Below are 19548 nucleotides of genomic sequence, written 5' to 3'. Positions count from 1 at the left end.
AACAGTAAAGCAGCTTTTAATTATACATGATCACTTATGCAAATTGGTGGTGATAGTATATTTCAGGGTGGTTTGTTGTAGTTTTTACTCATAGCCGCATTGAATAGGTTGTAGTAAAAGTTTGTTCCTTTAACTGTATCCTAGAGCTCTTCCTCTCATGACCAGGTTTACCTTTTCTCTTTAATATCCTTTCTCTCATTGGAGAGATTGAACCTAGCGCCTCACATATGCAAAGCAAGCCCCCTGCCACTGAGCTCTATTCACAGCTCTTTTTGTGACAGGGCATCACTAAATTGCTCAGGTTAGCCTTAAACTCACTCTGTTACCCACAAGTTTATTGAATTTAAAAAACTTCTCCAGTCTGCTAAGTAGCTAGAGATACAGGCTTATACCACCAGCCCAGGCTATGCTGATATTTTTAAAAACTGCTATCTGGGGCTGGAGAGATGGTTCAGCAGTTATGAGCACTGACTGCTCTTCCAGAGGACCCAGGTTCGATTCCCAGCATCCATATGGCAGCTCATAAGTGTATGTAAATCCAGTTCCTGGGCAGTCTGACAGCTTCACCATTGCACATAGAATAAAGTTGTTTTTTAAAAAAAACTGCTATCTGGATATATTATTTGTGTGCAACTATATTCCATATGTGTGTATGGAAATCAGAGGACAACTTTGTGGAGTCAGTTCTCTCCTTCCACGATGATGTGGGTTCTGAACAAAGTAAGTACTTTTATAGCCTAAGCCAATTTACTGAACCCTAAGTATATTTTCTTCTTTTCTTTCTTTCTTTCTTTCTTTCTTTCTTTCTTTCTTTCTTTCTTTCTTTCTTTCTTTCTTTCTTTCTTTCTTTTTTTGTGTGTGTGTTTTAGCCTTGATTTATTGAGACAGGGTCTCTCTATATAGCTCTGGCTGTCCTTGAACTCACTCTGTTGACCATGCTGGCTCTGAACTCACAGAGATATGCCTGCCTCTATTGGGATTAAAGGCTTGGGTTACCACTCCTGGTCTAAGTATAATTCTTTAGCTTTGTCTTCAATCCTCGTATCCCACCCCCCCTTGGCCTAATCTCATCTATTTACAATGTTAGTCATTGAGTTTTTGTTTTGTTTTAGATTTATTGAGTTTTTCATAAAACTATTTTTAGGTTTTTGAGACAGGATTTTTCTGTGTAGCCCTGGCTGTCTTGGAACTTGCTCTGTAGACCAGGCTGGCCTGAAATTCATAGAGATTCTCTGGGCTAAAAGCATATGTCACCATGCCACTATATTGAGTTTTTCATTTTGTCTTCAGGACTATTTTTGGTGGCATCTGTATCTTTACTTCTTTTTTATGACAGTCTCATAGTAGCCCTGGCTATCCTTGAACACCAAAGGATCACCTTGAACTTCTGATCATGTTTTTACCACCAAAGTACTGGGATTATAGACATGCATGACCATGCCAGGTTTATGTAGTGCTGAGGATTGAACCCAGGGCTTTGTGAATGCTACGCAAGTACTCTACTAACTGAGCTACATCCCAAGCCTAGTATCTGCATCTTAGAGACAAGAAAACCAAATCATAGAAACTTAAGTTTCATATGGAGACTTAGTTTTTCTTACTGCAACTAAGTAAAGGTATCTAAATATGAACCATGAGGCCTGGACTTTTAGAAAGTATGTTATACTGCTACACAGCTATGTTGATTAAAGCAAAAAATCATTACTATTATTAGATAGCATTTTACAATATAACTTTTTCTGTGTGGTCAGACTTTCTTTGAATCACTAGCTCCTGAATAATGACACGAATGCTTAGTATTAATTATGAAAGCTTGACCTTATCTTGGGTGGGCTTGTTCCCAAATTAAACCATTTATATTAATCTACATTTTGCCATGTGGCTCTTTATCTCTCCTCCATACCATATGTCCAGCTTCCTCCGAGTCTTCTGATGAGTTCCCCACCTCTCCAATTTTTCTTGGGTTGCCTATCTCTGCCCAGAAGTCCCACCTCTCCTGCCTAGCTCTTGGCTGTTCAGCTCTTTACTAAACCAATTAGAAGGTGCCTTAAGGCGGATTAAGTAAAGCAGTGACACATCTTCACACAGTGTGATCAAATATCCCACAACATTTCAGAGATATCATATTGTTTGGGGAAGATATAATTAATATTGATAATATGAATGTTTTAGCTGTGTGTACAGGAGAAAGAATTACCTGGAAAAGTAAAAAGTATTTGCCTTGCTGGGCAGTGGTGGGGGCGAACGCCTTTAATCCCAGCACTTGGGAGGCAGAGGCTGCCGGATCTCTGTGAATTCGAGGCCAGTCTGGCCTACAGAGCAAGTTCCAGGACAGCCCTGGTTGGCCTGGAACACTTTTGTAAACCAGACTGGCCTATAACTCACAGAAATCTGCTTGGCTCTCCTTTGAGTTCTAGGATTCACTATTACATCCTACACACCTGGGTGATGGGGATCAAACTCAGGTCCTTTTGAGTGAGCCAAATCCAACTGAGCTATACGCCTACCTTGAGCACTAACATTTAATAACAATACAATGATGGCTGTTTTGAGAGATTGTCTGATATGGTGTTCACAGCATAAGCTTTGCTTAAACTAATTTTACTTAAACTTTATTTTTATCTATTAATGTAAAATAAAACTTTCTAGGATCACTATGAAGATTGAGTGAGTTGGCACATGTAATGTAGAGTATTGTGGTTAGAAGCATAGACTTGAGGGAGGATTAGTAAGTGTATCTACCTTATAGTTCCTGTTAGTGAGAGTTACCATGATATCTCATCTTTTCTCAAAAAATTCTATGCTTAACTTCCAAAAGCTCAGAATCCATTTCTGACAAGCAAAATCTTAGGTAATATTTTTAAATGATGAAATACAAATCCAAAATAAAGAACAACAGAAAGCCAAGCAGGATAACACATGCTTGGCATTCCAGTATTCAGGAGGTAGAGATAGGACAATCAGAAATTCAAGATCAACGCCAGTTATATAGAGTTTGAGGCTAGCCTGGGCTATATGAGACTCAAAATGAAAAAACAAATAGAAAAGGAAGTGGGCTATTAAAATGTTCATTAGTGGAGAATATTGTGAGTGTGCAAATATAAATACTTGTTAGTTTCTTCCTGATGTACTATCACTTTTAATTTTTGCACCGAAAAGTACGTAGTAACCCTTTTGAAGTCATTTGAAGCTGAGCACAAGCCTATAGTCCCAACATATTGGGAAGCTGAGTAAAAACTACTTAAGCCAGGCAGTGGTGATGCACACCTTTAATTCCAGCACTCAGGAGGCAGAGGCAGACGTATCTCTGTGAGTTCGAGGCAGCCTGGTCTATAGAGCGAGTTCCAGGACTGTCTCCATAGCTACTGGGAAACTTTGTCACGAAAAAACACAGGCAAAGATAGATAGATGGATGATGGATGGATGGATGGATGGGTGGGTGGGTGGGTGGGTGGATGGATGGAATGATAGATGGATACATGGATAAGTAAATAAAGACTACTTAAGCCTAGTACTTTGAGACCAGCTTTGACAATAATGAGACTCTGTGTAGGGGTAGAAAGGGGTTTTCTTGAACCCTTCAAAATAATGAGTGTACTTTTGACTGGGTATATGCTTAGTTGGTAGGGTTCTTGCCTAGTATGCATTAGGCCCTGGGTTCAGTCCCCAGCACCATATAAATCCAGGATGGTGGAACATGAATATAATCCCAGCACTTGGTAGATGGCGGCAGTAGTTCAAGGTCATCTTTGACTACTTAGAAAGTTTGAGGCCAGTCTGGAATAGGAGACCCTGTCTCAAAATATAAAAGTGTAACCGGGCGATGGGTGTTACACACCTTTAATCCCAGCACTTTGGGGGCCGAGGTAGGCAGCTCTCTGACTTTGAGGCCAGCCTGGTCTATAAAGTGAGTTCCAGGAAAGGCTCCAAAGCTACATAGAGAAACCCTGTCCCCCAAAATAAATAAATGAATGAATAAATGAATAAATAAATGTGCTATTTTGTGCTTTTGGACTAGTGTTAGACACATTTTGCATTTATAAAGTTACTTTTAGTTATTTTAGCACTTTAAGTAGAGATTGGTAAACAACTGTTAAATTCTACTGAGATCTTTTTTAAAATGTGTTTTTCAAAGTTTAATTATGTAGCTGAGTGCAGGTGTCAGATCCTCTGGAACTGTAGTTATAGTGTTGTGAAGTGCCATATGCAGATGGTAGGAACCAAACTCAGGTCCTCCACAAGAGCAGTGCACTCTTAACCTATGAGCTGTCTTTCTAGCCCCCTACTGCCCTTTTTAAGATTCTGAAGCAAGTGATAGCTCCCTTGTTGCAAAGCTTGATAGCCTGAGTTTGATCCCTGGGAGCACATGGTGGAAAGAGTAAGGGCATTCCCATAATTCCCACAAGTTGTTCTCTGCCCTCTGCAGCTTCTACACACGCACACCTATACACATACTCATGCATGAACATCTGGTTTGAGGCTTTTGAATTAAATTTTAAGTTCCAAAGTAATAGATTTATTACGACATTTTTGTATATGTGTGTAACTCTGCTTTGTTATCATTTGTGCCTTCATACTGTTCCTGTTATCGATAGTGTGGATAAATGTCAAGGGCCACTAGACAGCCTAAAATACAAAAGAAAGCCTACACAGCAAAAAGTTAGCCTTCCCCAAGTGTCTATAGAACTGGTCTAGACTAAAACGTGTTAAGTGGCTTCTCCAGGATTACGTCTTCAGGAACTTAAAGCTTACAGCACTTGATTTTTATTTTTATTTTTAGGGTTTGTGAAACAGGACCTCCTAACAATCAACCCCTCGATGGTAATCAACAAAGGGACTGTGAATATTTTATTGACAGCCTTTTTGAAGAAGCAGAGAAGGTTGGTGCCAAATGCTTGTCCCCCACTGAACAGAAGAAACAGGTAAATGTCTGTTACTTATTGGCCTCTAGGAAGATCCATAAAATTAAAACTATTTTTGTAATAGTAAAGCTATTATTTACCATTTTCATCATGTTGTATTTGTACAGGTGCCAGAAAAGCAGCAATTGGTAAAGTTGTTGGCATCTGAGTAGTAATCAAAGCAGTCAAAATAAACTGAGATATAAATTATTGTATTACTTTCTTGAATTTACAAACCAAATCCATACTGCTTCCAGTTAGGAATGTCTGTGATGGAACTGAGGCTGTAGCTCAGCTGGTAGAATGCTTACATAGCAGCATCCCACCCAGTGCTTCATAAACTTCTTAGTCTTCACACTTGGAAGGAGGGGAGTCAGGAGAACTGAAAGTCCAAAGGTAGAAGTTGTCCTTGGCCATAATTAGTTCAAGGCTGGAATATTCAGGATGGAAGGAAGCTAGAGCATCGCTGTTAGAAGCATGAGGACCTGGATTGGGACTCCCAGCTGCCACATAAAAAGCCAGAAGACTCATTCCCAGGGCTGGAGAGGCAGAGACACAGATAAAACTTGGTGGCTAGCCAGTAGAGTTGAATTGGTGAACTCCAGGTTCAGTAAGAAATCCTGTCTCAAAAAATAAAATGGGGAGTTGTGAGTGATAACTCACTGAGTAAGTACATCTGCTCTGCTGCCAGGCCCAACAATGAAACACACATGGTAGACCCGACCAAGCCATCTAGGAAACTTCTGGAATTTATTTTGTTTGTTTTTTTGGTTTTTTTTTTTTTTTTGCTTTTTTTGGTTTTTGTTTGTTTGTTTGTTTGTTTGTTTTCAACACAGGGTTTCTTTGTGTGGCTTTGGCTCTCCTGGGACTCCGTATGTGGACCAGGCTGGCCTGCAACTCACAGAGGTTCACCTGCCTCTGCCTCCCAAGTGCTGAGGTTAAATAAAGGTATGCACTCCCACTGCCCAGCTTTGGAAACATTTTATGTATTTATTTATTTGGTTGGTTGGTTGGTTTTGGTTTTTGTTTTTCGAGACAGGGTTTCTCTGTAGCTTTGGAACCAGTCCTGGAACTCACTCTGTAGACCAGGCTGGCCTCGAACTCCATCTGCCTCTGCCTTCTGAGTGCTGGGATTAAAGGCATGCACCACCACCTGCCCAGCTGGAAACATTTTAAAAATACCTTTGTAACTGCATACCTATATAAGGTTTGGTTTTTTTAAAATAAATTTTAATTATAATAGTACCAATTATAAACTTTGATAAATCATAGTTTAAAAAGTAAACAAAGACCTGGAAATGTAGCACATTTACTTATTTTATGTGTTTGTTTCTTCTGAATGTGTGTATATGTACCACATGTGTGTTGGAGCCCATGGAGAGTGTCGGTTCTCCTGGGACTAAAGTAATGAATGTTTAGTGAAACAGGTACCAGGAGCCAAGCCAGGTCCTTTGAAATAACAAGTGCTCCTAACTGCCTAACCATCTTTAAAAAAAAATTATTTTATGTGCATTGGTGTCAGATCACCTAGTAGTAGAGTTACAGATAGTTTGGAGCTGCCGTGTGTATGCTGGGAATGAACCTGGATCCTCTTAAGCACTGAGCCATCTCTCCAGCCCCTCTTTATTGGGATAAGATATCAATTGAAGAAGACACTGACTCAACTTCTGGCCTACACACATACGTACCTTATTAGACTTGGCTATTTTGGCAGGCATTTTCACAGAATAATTAAGTGGGCCTGGTAAGGGAGACAACTTACTGTATTGTTACAAACGTGAAGATTTTACTTAGCCAACTTTTAACTGGAATAGGAATTTGGGGAAATCTCTTTCATGCACTCGACAGCTTTTCAAACTTACAAAATTTTCTCATGATGTTAGTGTTATTTTAATAACTATGTCTGTCATATAAGGAAATAATTAGCATTTAGATTTGCATGGCTTAGAGAACAAAATTTTCCAAATGACTAATGTATATGTTTTAATAATAATATAATATCATTCATGAGCTAGGTGTGATGGTACAGGCCTGTGAACTCAGAACTTGGGCTCAGGTAGGACGATCTGGAATTCAAGGCCAGCATAGGCTATTTAGTGAGCTCGAAATCAGCCTTTCTTACAATGTATTCCTTTCTTTACTGCCTTGTAGGTAGATGTAAATATAAAATTGTGGAAAAACGGATTCACAGTCAATGATGACTTTAGAAGTTACTCTGATGGTGCAAGTCAGCAGTTTCTGAACTCCATCAAAAAGGGGTAAGCAGGACATAGTAGAGGGGCATTTCAGGGATGTTTCACATCAAAGGATCATTCGTAGTCATGATTGTGCCCCTTTACACATCCATAGACATACTGTTTCTTCTGGGAATTCACATCTCTTCCCTGGGGGGTGGTGTGGCAGGGGCTTGTTTGTTTGTTTGTTGGTTTGTTTTAAATAGCAGCCAGAGCTGGAGAGGTGGTTTAAGAAGTTTTGCTGCTTGTGTTTGGGGGCCCTCCAAGGGCATCTGTTTCCATGTGCTTATGCCTACACACAGGCATAAATATATGGAAAATCTTTAAATAATAGTTATTTAGTCTCAGCTATCTTTGAAATCCAAGGTCTAAGCTATCACATTTAGCTTAAATTGATCTTGGCCTTTTGGTTTCTTCCTCACTCCTCTCTGCCCCTTCCTCTCACTCTCCCCCAGCCTGGCCTTGGACATAACAGTGGTCTGCCATCCTGTTTTCTGAGATCTGGGATTAAAGGTATGGGTGACCATGCCCTGCCTCCGCACCCCCTCACCTCCGTTCCCCTTTGTTTGTTTGTTTTTTTGTGACAGGGTTTCTCTGTGTAACAGTACCTGCTGTTCTGGAACTGTAGACCAGGCTGGCCTTGAATTCTCAGAGATCCTTCTGCCTCTGCCTCCCTAGTGCTGGGATTAAAGATATGGCCCATCTCACCTGGTTTGTGGTGCTTTTTTTTTATTGACATTTTTCTTAGAGGGCCACAACTAATTTTTTGTTGTTTTATTTTATTTATATTGGGTTTCAAAATACAGTCTTGGCTAACCTGGAGTGTACTGTGTGGACCAGCCTGCCTGAAATGGGATTATGGACATGTACCAACAATCCCAGATTAGAGCTATAATTTGAAGTTTAGGAATTTGAATTCTGATCAACCAAAACCTTGCCACTTATTCCTTAATTCCATGTTTTCTTTGTTATTCCATGTTTAGTCACTTAATCTTTAAAATTATGAATCTAAGTATTATACATGGTTTATCTAGAAAAATACAAGTATTTTTGAGGAGAGTGGTAATAGGTATTGTTTTTGCTTGAGACATGGTCTTAGTCATACCCAGGGTGGAGTTGGACTTGTTTCAGGAACTTGGGGAACTTGGGATCATGGGGCAGGCATACAAGGGGTGGTCTTGGTTTAGTTCAGATTTGACCCTCATGGTATATATTTATTTATAAACCAGTTTTTAATTTTCCATCATGAACTCTTTGAATATTATCTATATATTCTCACAATGATAACTTCTTATTCATATATATGTGAATGTATGTACATATTATTGTGTGGGTATATATATGTATATATATATATATATTTAATTTTTCTTGGCAATTGAGGCTATTTAACTATTTCTGTAAAAAGTATCTTATTAGGCGTGGTGGTGCATGCCTTTAATTCTAGCATTCTTAAGACAAATGAAAGCAGATTTCTTTGAGTTCAAGGACAGCCAGGGCCAAGTAGTCAGAAGTCACAGTTTGTCTGTTTATCAGTGGTTAGATATTTGGATCATTTCCATATTTAGAGCTATTAAAAATATATTTCTATGTAAGCATTTTGCTTGCTTATTTGGTTGGTTAGTTTATTTGGTTTTGTTTTTTGTTTTGCTGGGCTGTTGATTAAACCCAGAACTATATGCAAGCCAGGCAAGTGCTCTACTACTGAGCTACACCACCACGACCCTGTATAAATTAATTGGTTCGTGGGAGATACCAGTGTGTCATATAGGCCAGGCTGACCTTGAGTTCATTACTGAGTATCACCTTGAGCTTCTCATCCTTCTGTATTTACCACTAAATGCTAGGATACAGGCATGTATCACTAGCCCAGCTAAGTTTTTGTTTATAAAGCTTTTTTAAATTATGTGTATGCAGGGGTAGGGGATAAGTGCATTTTATACATGTGTGCAGATGCCTATAGAGGTTAGAGGCATTGTATCCCCTGGAATTGTAAGAGGATATTGTAAGCCACCTGACATGGGTTCTAGAGCCAAACTTGGGTCCTCTGGAAGAGTGGAGTGTGCTTTTAATTGCTGATCTCCTAGTTCTTGGCTGAGTTCTTACACAGACAAATGTTTTCAGTTAGGCATATATACATATATATCTCACAAGATGTTAATTCTGTCTTTGACTTCACAAAAAGTTGTCGAACTGTATTCCTAAGTGACTGTACGGTTTGAAACAACCCCAGCATGTATGAGGGCCGCAGTATTTATTTCTGTCTTCACTAATATTTGTCAATGCCAGCCATTTTGAATTACAGCTTCCTTGTAAGTAGGAAACAGTTTCCTTCTAGTTTTTTTCAGTTCCCCAATAACTAGTGATGTTGCGTTATTAGCCATTTGTGTATCTTTGGAGAAATGGCATTCTAAATTATTTTTCCATGTTTTTCTTTGCCCGTTTTAATATTAGATTATTTGTTTCTCCCAACCTTTTTCCAGAAACCGACCCACGGGCCTTGCAAGACCACTTCTCCCACTGAGCTACACTCTCCTTCCATCTAGCCCCACGAGAGTTTTTTATATAGTCTTTTTATTTAGTTGGTTTGTTTTTTCAAGACATGGTTTTGCTGTAGCTTTGGGTCCTGTCCTGGAACTAGCTCGTGTAGACCAGACTGGCCTCGAACTCACAGAGACCCGCCTGCCTCTGTCTAGTGAGTGCTGGGATTAAAGATGTGCACCAAAAACAAACAGCCAGAAAAGGTATCTGAAATATTAGACAAAGCCTGGTGCTGGAGCCAATCAATTGTTATTTAAATCTGATAGAAGGATGAAATGTGAATTTTTTTTCTTTAAAGCCAGTAGTGATTGTATTTCATTTTGTCATTATCAAAGTAAATATATATTTTTCTTTTATTTTATGTGATTTGGTGTGAAGGTGTCAGATCCCTGGAACTGGAGATACAGACAATTGTCAGCTGCCACGTGGGTGCTGGGAATTTAACCCAGGTCCTCTGGAAGAGAGGCCAATGCTCTTAACCTCTGAGCTCTCTCTCCAGCCCTCTTACATTTTATTTATTTATTTTCGTTTTTCAAGGCAGGGTTTCTATGTAGCATTGGGGCCTGTCCTGGAACTAGCTCATGTAGACCAGGCTGGCCTCGACTCACAGAAATCCACCTGCCTCTGCCTCCCAAGTGCTCAGATTAAAGGTGTGTGCTACTACCACCCAGCGCCTCCCCCCCCCCCCATTTTATTTAAGAACTTAAATGAGTTAGGAAAGTATTTTACCTATAACCTACAAACTTGGGAGGCTGAGGAAGGAAAACTGTCCTATCTATGAAGCTAGATATATTAACTATATCATGAGTTTCAGACTACTCTTCAAGAGATAGAGTCATGAATCAGAGATTCAAGGCTTGTCCATCTCAAAATGCAAATAAAAACAGAACTAAAGCTTAGTATTTCTTTTCATCTTTAGTCCTTTGGTTACCTATTTTTTTTAAAAAAATTATAAAAACTAGCTGGGCGGTGGTGACTTACACCTTTAATCTGAGCACTTGGGAGGCAGGGGCAGGCAGATCTCTGTGAGTTTGAGGCCAGCCTGGTCTATAGAGAAAGTTCCAGGACAACTAGGGCTATTACATAGAGAGACCCTGTCTCAAGAAACCAAAAAAAAAAAAAAAAAAAAAAAAAAAGATAAACGAATGGGCCTTTGAGATGGCTCATCAGATCAAAGTCCTTTCCAGTCAGTCCTTAAGACCTGAGTTCAATCCCAGAATCCATAGCTTAAGGAGAGAACTGACTACCAAAAGTTGTTCTCTGGTCTCTACATGTGCCATGGCACACACATGCCCATATTCACACTTACACATCCTATACGTGCACATGCACGCGCACACACATATTAATAACAAATAATTTCCTAGCTGGGTTGGAGATGGCTCAGTTGTTCAGAGCACCTGCTCTGCACCCATGAGGACCTAATGGTCATTGTCACATGCACTGGAACCCCAGCACTACTGCACAACAGAGACAGGAGGATTGCTGGTGCATTCTAGCTGCCAAGCTAGAAAAAAATCATGAGCTTTAGGTTCAGGGAGAGACCCTGTGACAAATGAGTAAGGCAGAAAATAATAAAGCACCTAATGCCCTCCTCTGACTTCAGTGCACACATGTATAAGTGCAAACTACCCACACATATAAGCACATATACTCACACCTGCACACACACACTAAAACTTTGTAAATTAGCAGCATCTAATCAAGTATTATCAATTTAATACTATTCTAGATAATGCTATAAAACTGGACATAATGTCTTTAAAATTACTTTATATCTCTCAGGTTTGTGTATTCATATTATTTGGTGATATTACTTTAAATACATTCAATTATTTCCTTATGAAATATTATAAATCTCATATATTTCTTTTTTCATGTATTTATTTGTTTATATTTATCTATCTATATACTTACAAAACACCTTTATGTGCCACAGTGTTCATATTGGAAGTCGGAAGATAACTTTCAGGAGTTCTCTCCTTCCACCCTGTAGGTTCCAGAGATGAAAATCAAGTGATCAGGCTTGGTAACAAGTACCTTTACCAGCCCTGTTTATTTTTACAAGGGTCTCTGGTAGTCTAGACTGACCTCCAACTTGCTATGTAATCAAGGATAACCTTGAACTTCTGATGCTCCTGCTTCCCTAATCCCAAGAGCTGGGATTATAGCACACACTACTATGGCTTGCTTATACGGTGCTAAAGATTAAACCCCAAACCTACACGTGCTAGTCAGGTGCTCTACCGTCTACGCTACCTCCTTAACCCATATGGAATTTGTCTTTCAGAGAAAGGGAAAACAGGAGCTTTATCATTTTCTTTTCTTTCAAAGGGAATTACCTTCAGAATTACGGGGAATTTTTGATAAAGAAGAAGTGGATGTTAAAGTTGAAGATAAAAAAAATGAAGTATGTATGTCTACTAAGCCTGTGTTCCAGCCCTTTTCAGGACAGGGGCACAGACTAGGAAGGTAAGTATAGTTAATGTCTGTGTTTTCTATGACAGACATTTCTCGTTATTCTAACCATATAGGACATAATATTTCTCTTGCTAGAAATGACTTTTTCTGGTGCTTGGGGTTCTATCTAACCTAGGGCCCATAAACATGGAAGGCAAATAGTTATTGCTGAAATACATCCCCAGTTCCAAATGAGTTCTTGTTTTTTGGGTTTTTTTTTTTGTTGTTGTTGTTGTTGTTTTGTTTTTTTAGATTTTTTTATTTACTATGTATACAGTGTTTTTCCTACATGCCAGAAGAGGGCACCAGATCTCATTATAGATGACTGTGACCCACCATGTGATTGCTGGGAATTGAACTCAGGATCTCTGGAAGAGCAGTCAGTGCTCCTAACCTCTGAGTCATCTTTCCAACTCCAAATCTTTTTTTTAAAGGTTGATTTGGTTTTGGTTTGCTTTGTTTATTTTAGGCAGGGTCTTTATATTTTCAAGGATGACTTTGAATTCCTGATCCTCCTGCCTCCACCTCCCTAGTGCTGGGATTGCAGTGTTTGCCACATGCTTGGTTTTATGGGGTATTGCAGACTAGACTAAGGATTTGTGTATGCTAAGCAAGCACTCTACCAACTATATATCCAATCCCTTGTTTTCATTTATTAGTAGTGGGAAAGTGTATACATTTTCAGCTTTACATATAGAAAGTTCTATGTGTACCTTTCAAAATACTTTGCTTTTTTCCCCTTGGTTACTCAAGGGCTAACTTCTACAGAGAAAGTAATTTCTTTTAGCAGTTCATCCTGTACCCTAGGTAATGCTAATTTGCATGTCATTCTGTAAACTTACAGATTGTTTGTGTATGTATAATTTCATTTAATTCCTAGAACATATATGTTGTGAACATAACAATTATTTTTTCTGAGGGAGTAGTTGTGATTTATAAAACTCTTCCTAGAAACTGAGCTTAATGTAAAATTTTTATAATAAGAAAACATGTATCTGACTTTGTCATTTGGATTTTCTTAGTGCTACACCAAAAATTGTTTCTAAAGCAAAGAGTATCGAAGTTGAAAAGCAAAGTACTTTGTCTGCTGTGTCACTGAACAACTTGGAGCCCATCACCAGGATCCAGATCTGGTTGGCCAACGGGGAAAGGACTGTCCAAAGGTTTAACATTTCTCATAGGTCAGTCCTCTGTGTTTATACTTAACTACTTGTTTTCCGATTTTAAATTTCATATCTTTTTTTAAGTTTAGATAACAATGATGTTTGAGAACTAATGATGGCTTTTTTAAAAAAATAAACAGCTCTCAAAGTTTAATGTGTCAATCATCATAAGGTTCTTATATTCAACTATGTTTAGTGTGGGGTGTTTTTGCTGTGTTTTGTTTTTAAGATTTGTTTACTTTATGTATATGAGTGCTCTATTGCCTTTAGGCCAGAAGCTGGCATTAGATTCCACTATAGATGGTTTTGATCCACCATATGGTTGCTGGAAATTGAACTTAGGACCTCTGGAAGAGCAGCCAGTGCTATTAACTGCTGAGCCATCTCTCCAGTCCCCGTTTTGGGGATTTTAATCTCAGTATCATGTTGATTTGGGCTTCTGTCCTGTAGCTAGTTCATTTTCTCTCTATTGTTTTATTGCTGAGTACCTCATATTCATTAGGCATATATGCCCTACCAGTAAGCTACAGCCTCAACCCCATTCTTTTCGTCTGCCATACATACGTAATTGTTTATCCGTTCAGTTCATCGGCAGCAGTCCAAGTTTAGGTTTACTTATTCAGATGTAACAATCTTTTGTGTTTTTATGAACCAGGGACTCACTTTTTTGCCCTGCTCAGTTTTGAACTAGACATGAATAATACTTCTTTGTCATTGTCCAGACAACACCCAGTTTGCTCTGTGTATCTAAAGTTGTGTCCCCCAGAAGTAAAATCCTGGTGTTTTTCTGAATAACTCTAATTCAGGGCAGCCTTCAACTTACTGTGCACCCTAACTGCCCCTGTGCTAGGAACAGAGGCTTGAAGCACCATGCCCAGGTGGAATTGGGTTTGTTTGGTTTGGGTTTGTTTTTTATTTTTAAGACAGGGTTTCTCTGTATAGTCTGGCCTATATAAGATAGCATCTTATTCTACATTCCTCTGTGTAATTCGGACTGGCCTCAGACTAATGGTAATCTTCCTTCCCCACCCAACCTTTTAAAAGATGGGATTGTAGTCATGTGCCACCCACCATACCAAGCTTTAGACTTATTTCTCGGGTTTGCATAGCAAGGTCACATGCTGACTGAGACATCTCTCAGCTAAAGTGATACATAGTTCCCCCAAGCAGGTGAGTTTAGGGCTTCCATCTTTTCTCTTTTGTTTCTCTTTACTTAAAAATTCTTTTATTCTTTTCGTGTGTTTGCGTGTGTGTGCACAAGCATGCATTTGTTGTTATTTTCCTGAATAGTTGTTTTGTTTGCCATTGGGTTTTTGTTGTTGTTTTTGTTTTGAGACAGAACAAAAACTTACTATGTGACCCTAGCTGGCCAAGAACTCATTATGTAATCCAGACTGGCCTCAATATTCATTCTGCTTTTTTATACTGTATGTATGTATGTATGTATGCATGCATGTATCTATCTATCTATCTATCTATCTATCTATCTATCTATCTATCTATCTATCTCTACCTATCTTGTGTGAATGAGTGGTTAGGTAGGGAGTACACAAGCCTGGTGTCAGGGAACTACTTTTGAGAATCTCCTCTCCTTCCATTGTGTGAGTCCTGGGGATAGAACTCAGGTTGTCGGCTTTGGCAGCAGGCGCTTTTACCCACTATTATTAGAGTGTTTGATGTTTGTATTTCTTCTTTAGGGTAGGTTGTTTGGTTATTTTAGGTCAGTATTCTACCACTGAACTATCCTGTTTTTATTTTGCACTAACTTTGGACATTTCTCACCAAGTTGCCAGGCAGGCCTTGCACTTTCTCTGGATCCCAGGTATTTTCTCCTCATCTTTTGTACAGTTTTTCTCTTTTGTACAGTTTTTGTTTGTTCATTTTGTTTTTGAGATATAATCTCACATATCCCAGGCTTAGGAAGTAGAGTCAGGAGGATCAGAAAAGCTCAAAGATACCTTTGGCTACATTGCAGGTTTGAGACCAGCCTGGGCTACATGAAATCCTGTCTTGAAATAATAGACTTTATATCAGGTTGGAGTTATATCTCAGTGCTTGCAAAAAGTCTTAGGTTTAATCCCTGTCATTGAAAAGTACAAAAAAAGTTTGAGGGGGCTGGAGAGATGGCTCAGAGGTTAAGAGCATTGACTGATCTTCCAGAGGTCCTGAGTTCAATTCCCAGCAACCACATGGTGGCTCACAACCATCAGTAATGAGATCTGGTGCCCTCTTCTGGCCTGCAAGTATACATGCAAGCAGAACACTGTATATGTAATAAATAAATAAAAAAAAAGTTTGAGTCACAAAGCACAGCTGGTACACAAAGAGCATGAACCTCACAAAGTGGTGGAGATGGTGCACACCTTTAATCCCAACACTTGGGAGGCAAAGGCAAGTGAATTGCTGTGTGTTTGAGGCCAGCCTGTTCTACAGAGCAAGTTCCAGGATTGACTCGAGAGCTACTGGGGAAAAAAAAGAGGGCTAGCAGTTAAGAGCATTGCCTACTCTTCCAATGGTCCTGAGTTCAATTCCCAGCAACCACATGGTGGCTCACAACCATCTGTAATGAAGTCTGGTGCCCTCTTCTGGTCTGCAGGCGTACATGCAGACAAAATATTATATACAAAATAAATAAATAAATATTTTTTTTAAGAAAAGAGCATGAACCACAGAGAACACAGAAACCCTGTCTTGGGGGAAAACCTGCAGAGATGAACTAACTTTGGTCGACATTCGAGAGTGCAGTGATTATGGTTGGAGATGTAGCTCAGCTGGTAGAGCACATGCACACACATCATTTAAAATGTAGCCTAGAACTTGAGCTGCACCGGAGTAGTAGGAGTTCTTGGCTGGCATGTTCAAGCCTCTTGGTTCATTCCCAAAGCATAGGGAGCTTGGGATATAGCTGTGTAGTGCAGGTGGTGAAGTACCTGCCTATCATACACAAAGCCCTGGGTTCAATCCCCAGCACCACATAACTGACATGGTGTCAGCACTGACCTGTAATCCAAGTACTGCTTTAAAAAACAAATAAATGACTCGTTTTATCATGTAAGACTTTCTCTAGTCTCTATTTTAACAAATCCAAATATCTATAAAAGTTGATGCTACCTTTTATAAATTAATAATTTGCGGTATTTTTCAGGGTGAGCCACATCAAAGACTTCATTGAAAAATACCAAGGATCCCAGAGAAGCCCCCCCTTTGCCCTGGCAACGGCTCTTCCTTTTCTCAGACTTCTGGATGAGACACTCACATTGGAAGAAGCAGATTTGCAGAATGCTGTTATCATTCAGAGACTCCAGATAACTTCTGAACCTTTTAGAAAACTCTGACAGTTTTGATTCTTGAGAAACTGAGAGAAATGACGGTTGGAAGTAGACATGCAGATGTGGGAGACAGAAGTCAGTTTGAGGTTGTAGTTTGAGTGCTACTTAATTCCTTATGAGGGGGTCTCAATAATCACAAGTTCAAGCTAGGAGAGTAATGTATGGCTGGAAACCACAGTTAATGCACTTTTCCCAAAGGCCACTCAGAAAAAAATATGTATCTTCAAATACTAGTTAAACAGTGTGATATATTAAATAGCTATGTCATTAATCTTAATGTGGTCTAAATTAAGAGTATTCACAGCATTAGTATTAAAACATTTCCAAACAGCAGATAATATAAATGTTAGCTATCTCAGTTTTTAATAGCAACATATTAAAATATTGTACATGACATGTTAAAAGCATCGATGTAATTATTATAGTGCCTAACCCTCACGGCTTTTAAGTTTTCACTCTGTGATGGCAAGAGATATTCAAATGTTAATTTGGCATCAGTATCTAAGATGTATAATATTTTTAGGAATGAAATTGTGTAGCTTAGTACAATATTAGTATTAGGTGCCTACATTTTTCTATACCTTCTGTTTGTAATTTTAAGGGCTGGGGATGTAGTTCGATGGTAGAATATTTATCAAGCATATATGAGACCTTAGGTTCAATCAGACTCCAGCAAAAACAAAACAACAACAACAAAATACAAAAACCAAAAAAAACTTTTTTAAAGGAATGCATATATATATATTTAATGCATATAAAATTAAGGAAAAGGTGGTATCAAATTCAATAAAAATATCTATAGAATTTATACAGTGGGCTGAGGGTGGAGGAGAGGTTGTAAACCCACAGACAAACATAAGTAACTTTTAGAACAATCCCTTCAAGGGAGGCTTTGCTTCCCAGCTGGTCCAGGCCCAGAGCTTGCAGAGTGAAAGGGCAGTAGTCCAAAGGTCAGATCCCTAGGAGGAGTCCTCACGGCTGTTGCGGTAGATTTTGGGCTGAACAACTTGTCTGCCATGGTGTGGGCAGAGTGTAGCTGTCTAGCGAGCTCCTCTGAGCAGCCATATTCCTCCAGAAGGCTCAGGCAGTGTGTGTGGAAGTTCCGTTCTTGTCAATGTTGGTCACCACTGCCATGGGGGGCACTGGATAAGTCTGGTGTGGTTCTGGAAGAAATTAATCTGTATAGTGCCCTGGCTGAAGTGCAGGATGAAGGTGCTGCGTGTGTGAAGCCATGTTTACAGGTAGGGCGGCCTGGCCAGCTCACCACCTTCCTGGGGTGTGATGTGGGCCCCACCTTCAGCAGTCCTTCACCTGTGTAATTGCGGAAGAGAGTGATCCTCATCATCAGGGAGTTAGGGCGGGAGCTTGTGGTGAGGTAGGACTCTGCTGTCACGCCCTGTGTCCTGTAGGCTGTCACTGAAGAGGATGAGGTGTGTTGAGTCATTAAAGAGGACCCCCATACTGCAGTGTAAAGCACACACAAACAATTCCCCAAGAACCATAGTTCATTCTCTTCCTACTTTCTCCCCCCAAACTAGGAATTTATTTTTAGCTAACATTTGTAATTAGCCATCCATTTGACATTCAACTACAATCTATTTTGTCATAGTATAAATTTGTGAACATTTCTTAAATTCACATAAAGTACACATTTTCTACTTCATGTCACAGTAATTCTGTGTAGACATTATAGGAAAACATGTTTAGTATCTTATGCTTTTAACTAAAACCAATTATGTTTTGATTTTCAGATTAAATCCCATGTTTAGAAATAAGCTATTTTGCAAATGATCTGTTGAATTAAACTTTAAGTAATTAAAATATAAATAAAAATCAATTAAAAAGTTAGGTATACATTGTAGCAAAGATTAAGTGGCCCATACCAGCAGCAGTATCCATAGGTGCTGGATATAGTCTATAAACCTTTTTTGTGAGTTATATGTATATAATTATTAAAAACTCAAAGTTTGGCCAGGTGGTAGTAGTGAAAACCTTTAATTTCAGTACTCAGGAGGCAGCCGCAAGCAGATTTCTGAGTTCAAGGCCAGCCTGGTCTACAGAGTGAATTCCAGGACAACCAGGACTATATAGAGGAACCCTGTCTAGGGGGTAAAAAGAATCCTCAAAGTTTTCAAGTGTTTACTCACTTAAAAATAATAACTTCAAAGCTGCCCACAGTTGTGCATGCCCTAGCTCTCGCTCATGCCCCCACAGCTCCTGAGAGAGGAGGGTCACGTGAGCCTGAGCAGCACAGCAAAGCTCTGTCTCTTAACAACTTTCACACCCAGTTAAGAGCACTGGCTGCTTTTGCTGTGGATCTGGGTTCGATTCCCAACACCCACATGGCAACCCAAAACCACTCTAGCTGCTGTTTCAAGGCATCCAGCTCCCTCTTCTGACCTCTGGGCACTGCGCTTAAGTGATAGATGCAAGAAAAAAAACCATAAACACGTTAATTTAAAAAAAATTAAATGATTTCCAAAGCATGAAAAGACTTATTGAGAAAGGTGGCATTGTATTTTTTTTTTCCAAAAGTTTGTCTAACAGTGAAGATGAATGATTCTCACCTGTTTTTCCATTCTCTATGTTGTAGGATCACTTACCTTACGGCCACTAGAAGACAGCTCTTTTCATCTGTGAGAATAGGAAAGAAGCATCTAACACTGTATGATTAGGAAAGACATTCTGACAAAGGATTTTTGGAGTCATTTCCAAAGGGCCAATACCTGGCCAAACATGGTAGCCCACATCTGTGATCATAGCACTTAGGAGACTGAGGCAGGAGGATTACCATGAGGTTAAGGCCAGCTTGGGCTACGGAATAAGACTGTCTTAAAACAACAAAATCTGTCCCTGCCACCTACCGAGAACATGGTTCGCTGTGTTGGAGATGGTGCCAGCTCCAGGTGGAGCCTTGAAT

At 39.4% G+C, this 19548-nt stretch overlaps 1 protein-coding gene across 3 annotated transcripts in view; it reads left to right on the top strand.

Annotated features, from left to right (window-relative positions):
• Positions 1 to 19172, top strand: part of Ubxn2a (UBX domain protein 2A) — a 35432-nt gene extending 16260 nt beyond the window's left edge. For all 3 annotated transcript variants that reach the window (XM_038318144.2, XM_038318147.2, XM_038318146.2), the window contains 5 exons: positions 4781 to 4922; positions 7053 to 7159; positions 12011 to 12148; positions 13159 to 13317; positions 16445 to 19172. In XM_038318144.2, the coding sequence (XP_038174072.1) occupies positions 4781 to 4922; positions 7053 to 7159; positions 12011 to 12148; positions 13159 to 13317; positions 16445 to 16634 (736 nt within the window). In that variant the 3' untranslated portion in view covers positions 16635 to 19172. The remainder of the gene's footprint in view (positions 1 to 4780; positions 4923 to 7052; positions 7160 to 12010; positions 12149 to 13158; positions 13318 to 16444) is intronic.
• The last annotated feature ends 376 nt before the right edge of the window (positions 19173 to 19548 follow it).

The sequence above is a fragment of the Arvicola amphibius genome, chromosome 2, assembly GCF_903992535.2.
Source record: "Arvicola amphibius chromosome 2, mArvAmp1.2, whole genome shotgun sequence".
NCBI lineage: Eukaryota > Metazoa > Chordata > Mammalia > Rodentia > Cricetidae > Arvicola > Arvicola amphibius.
Note: the sequence above shows the minus strand (reverse complement) of the source record. Positions and strands in the feature narration are given on the sequence as shown.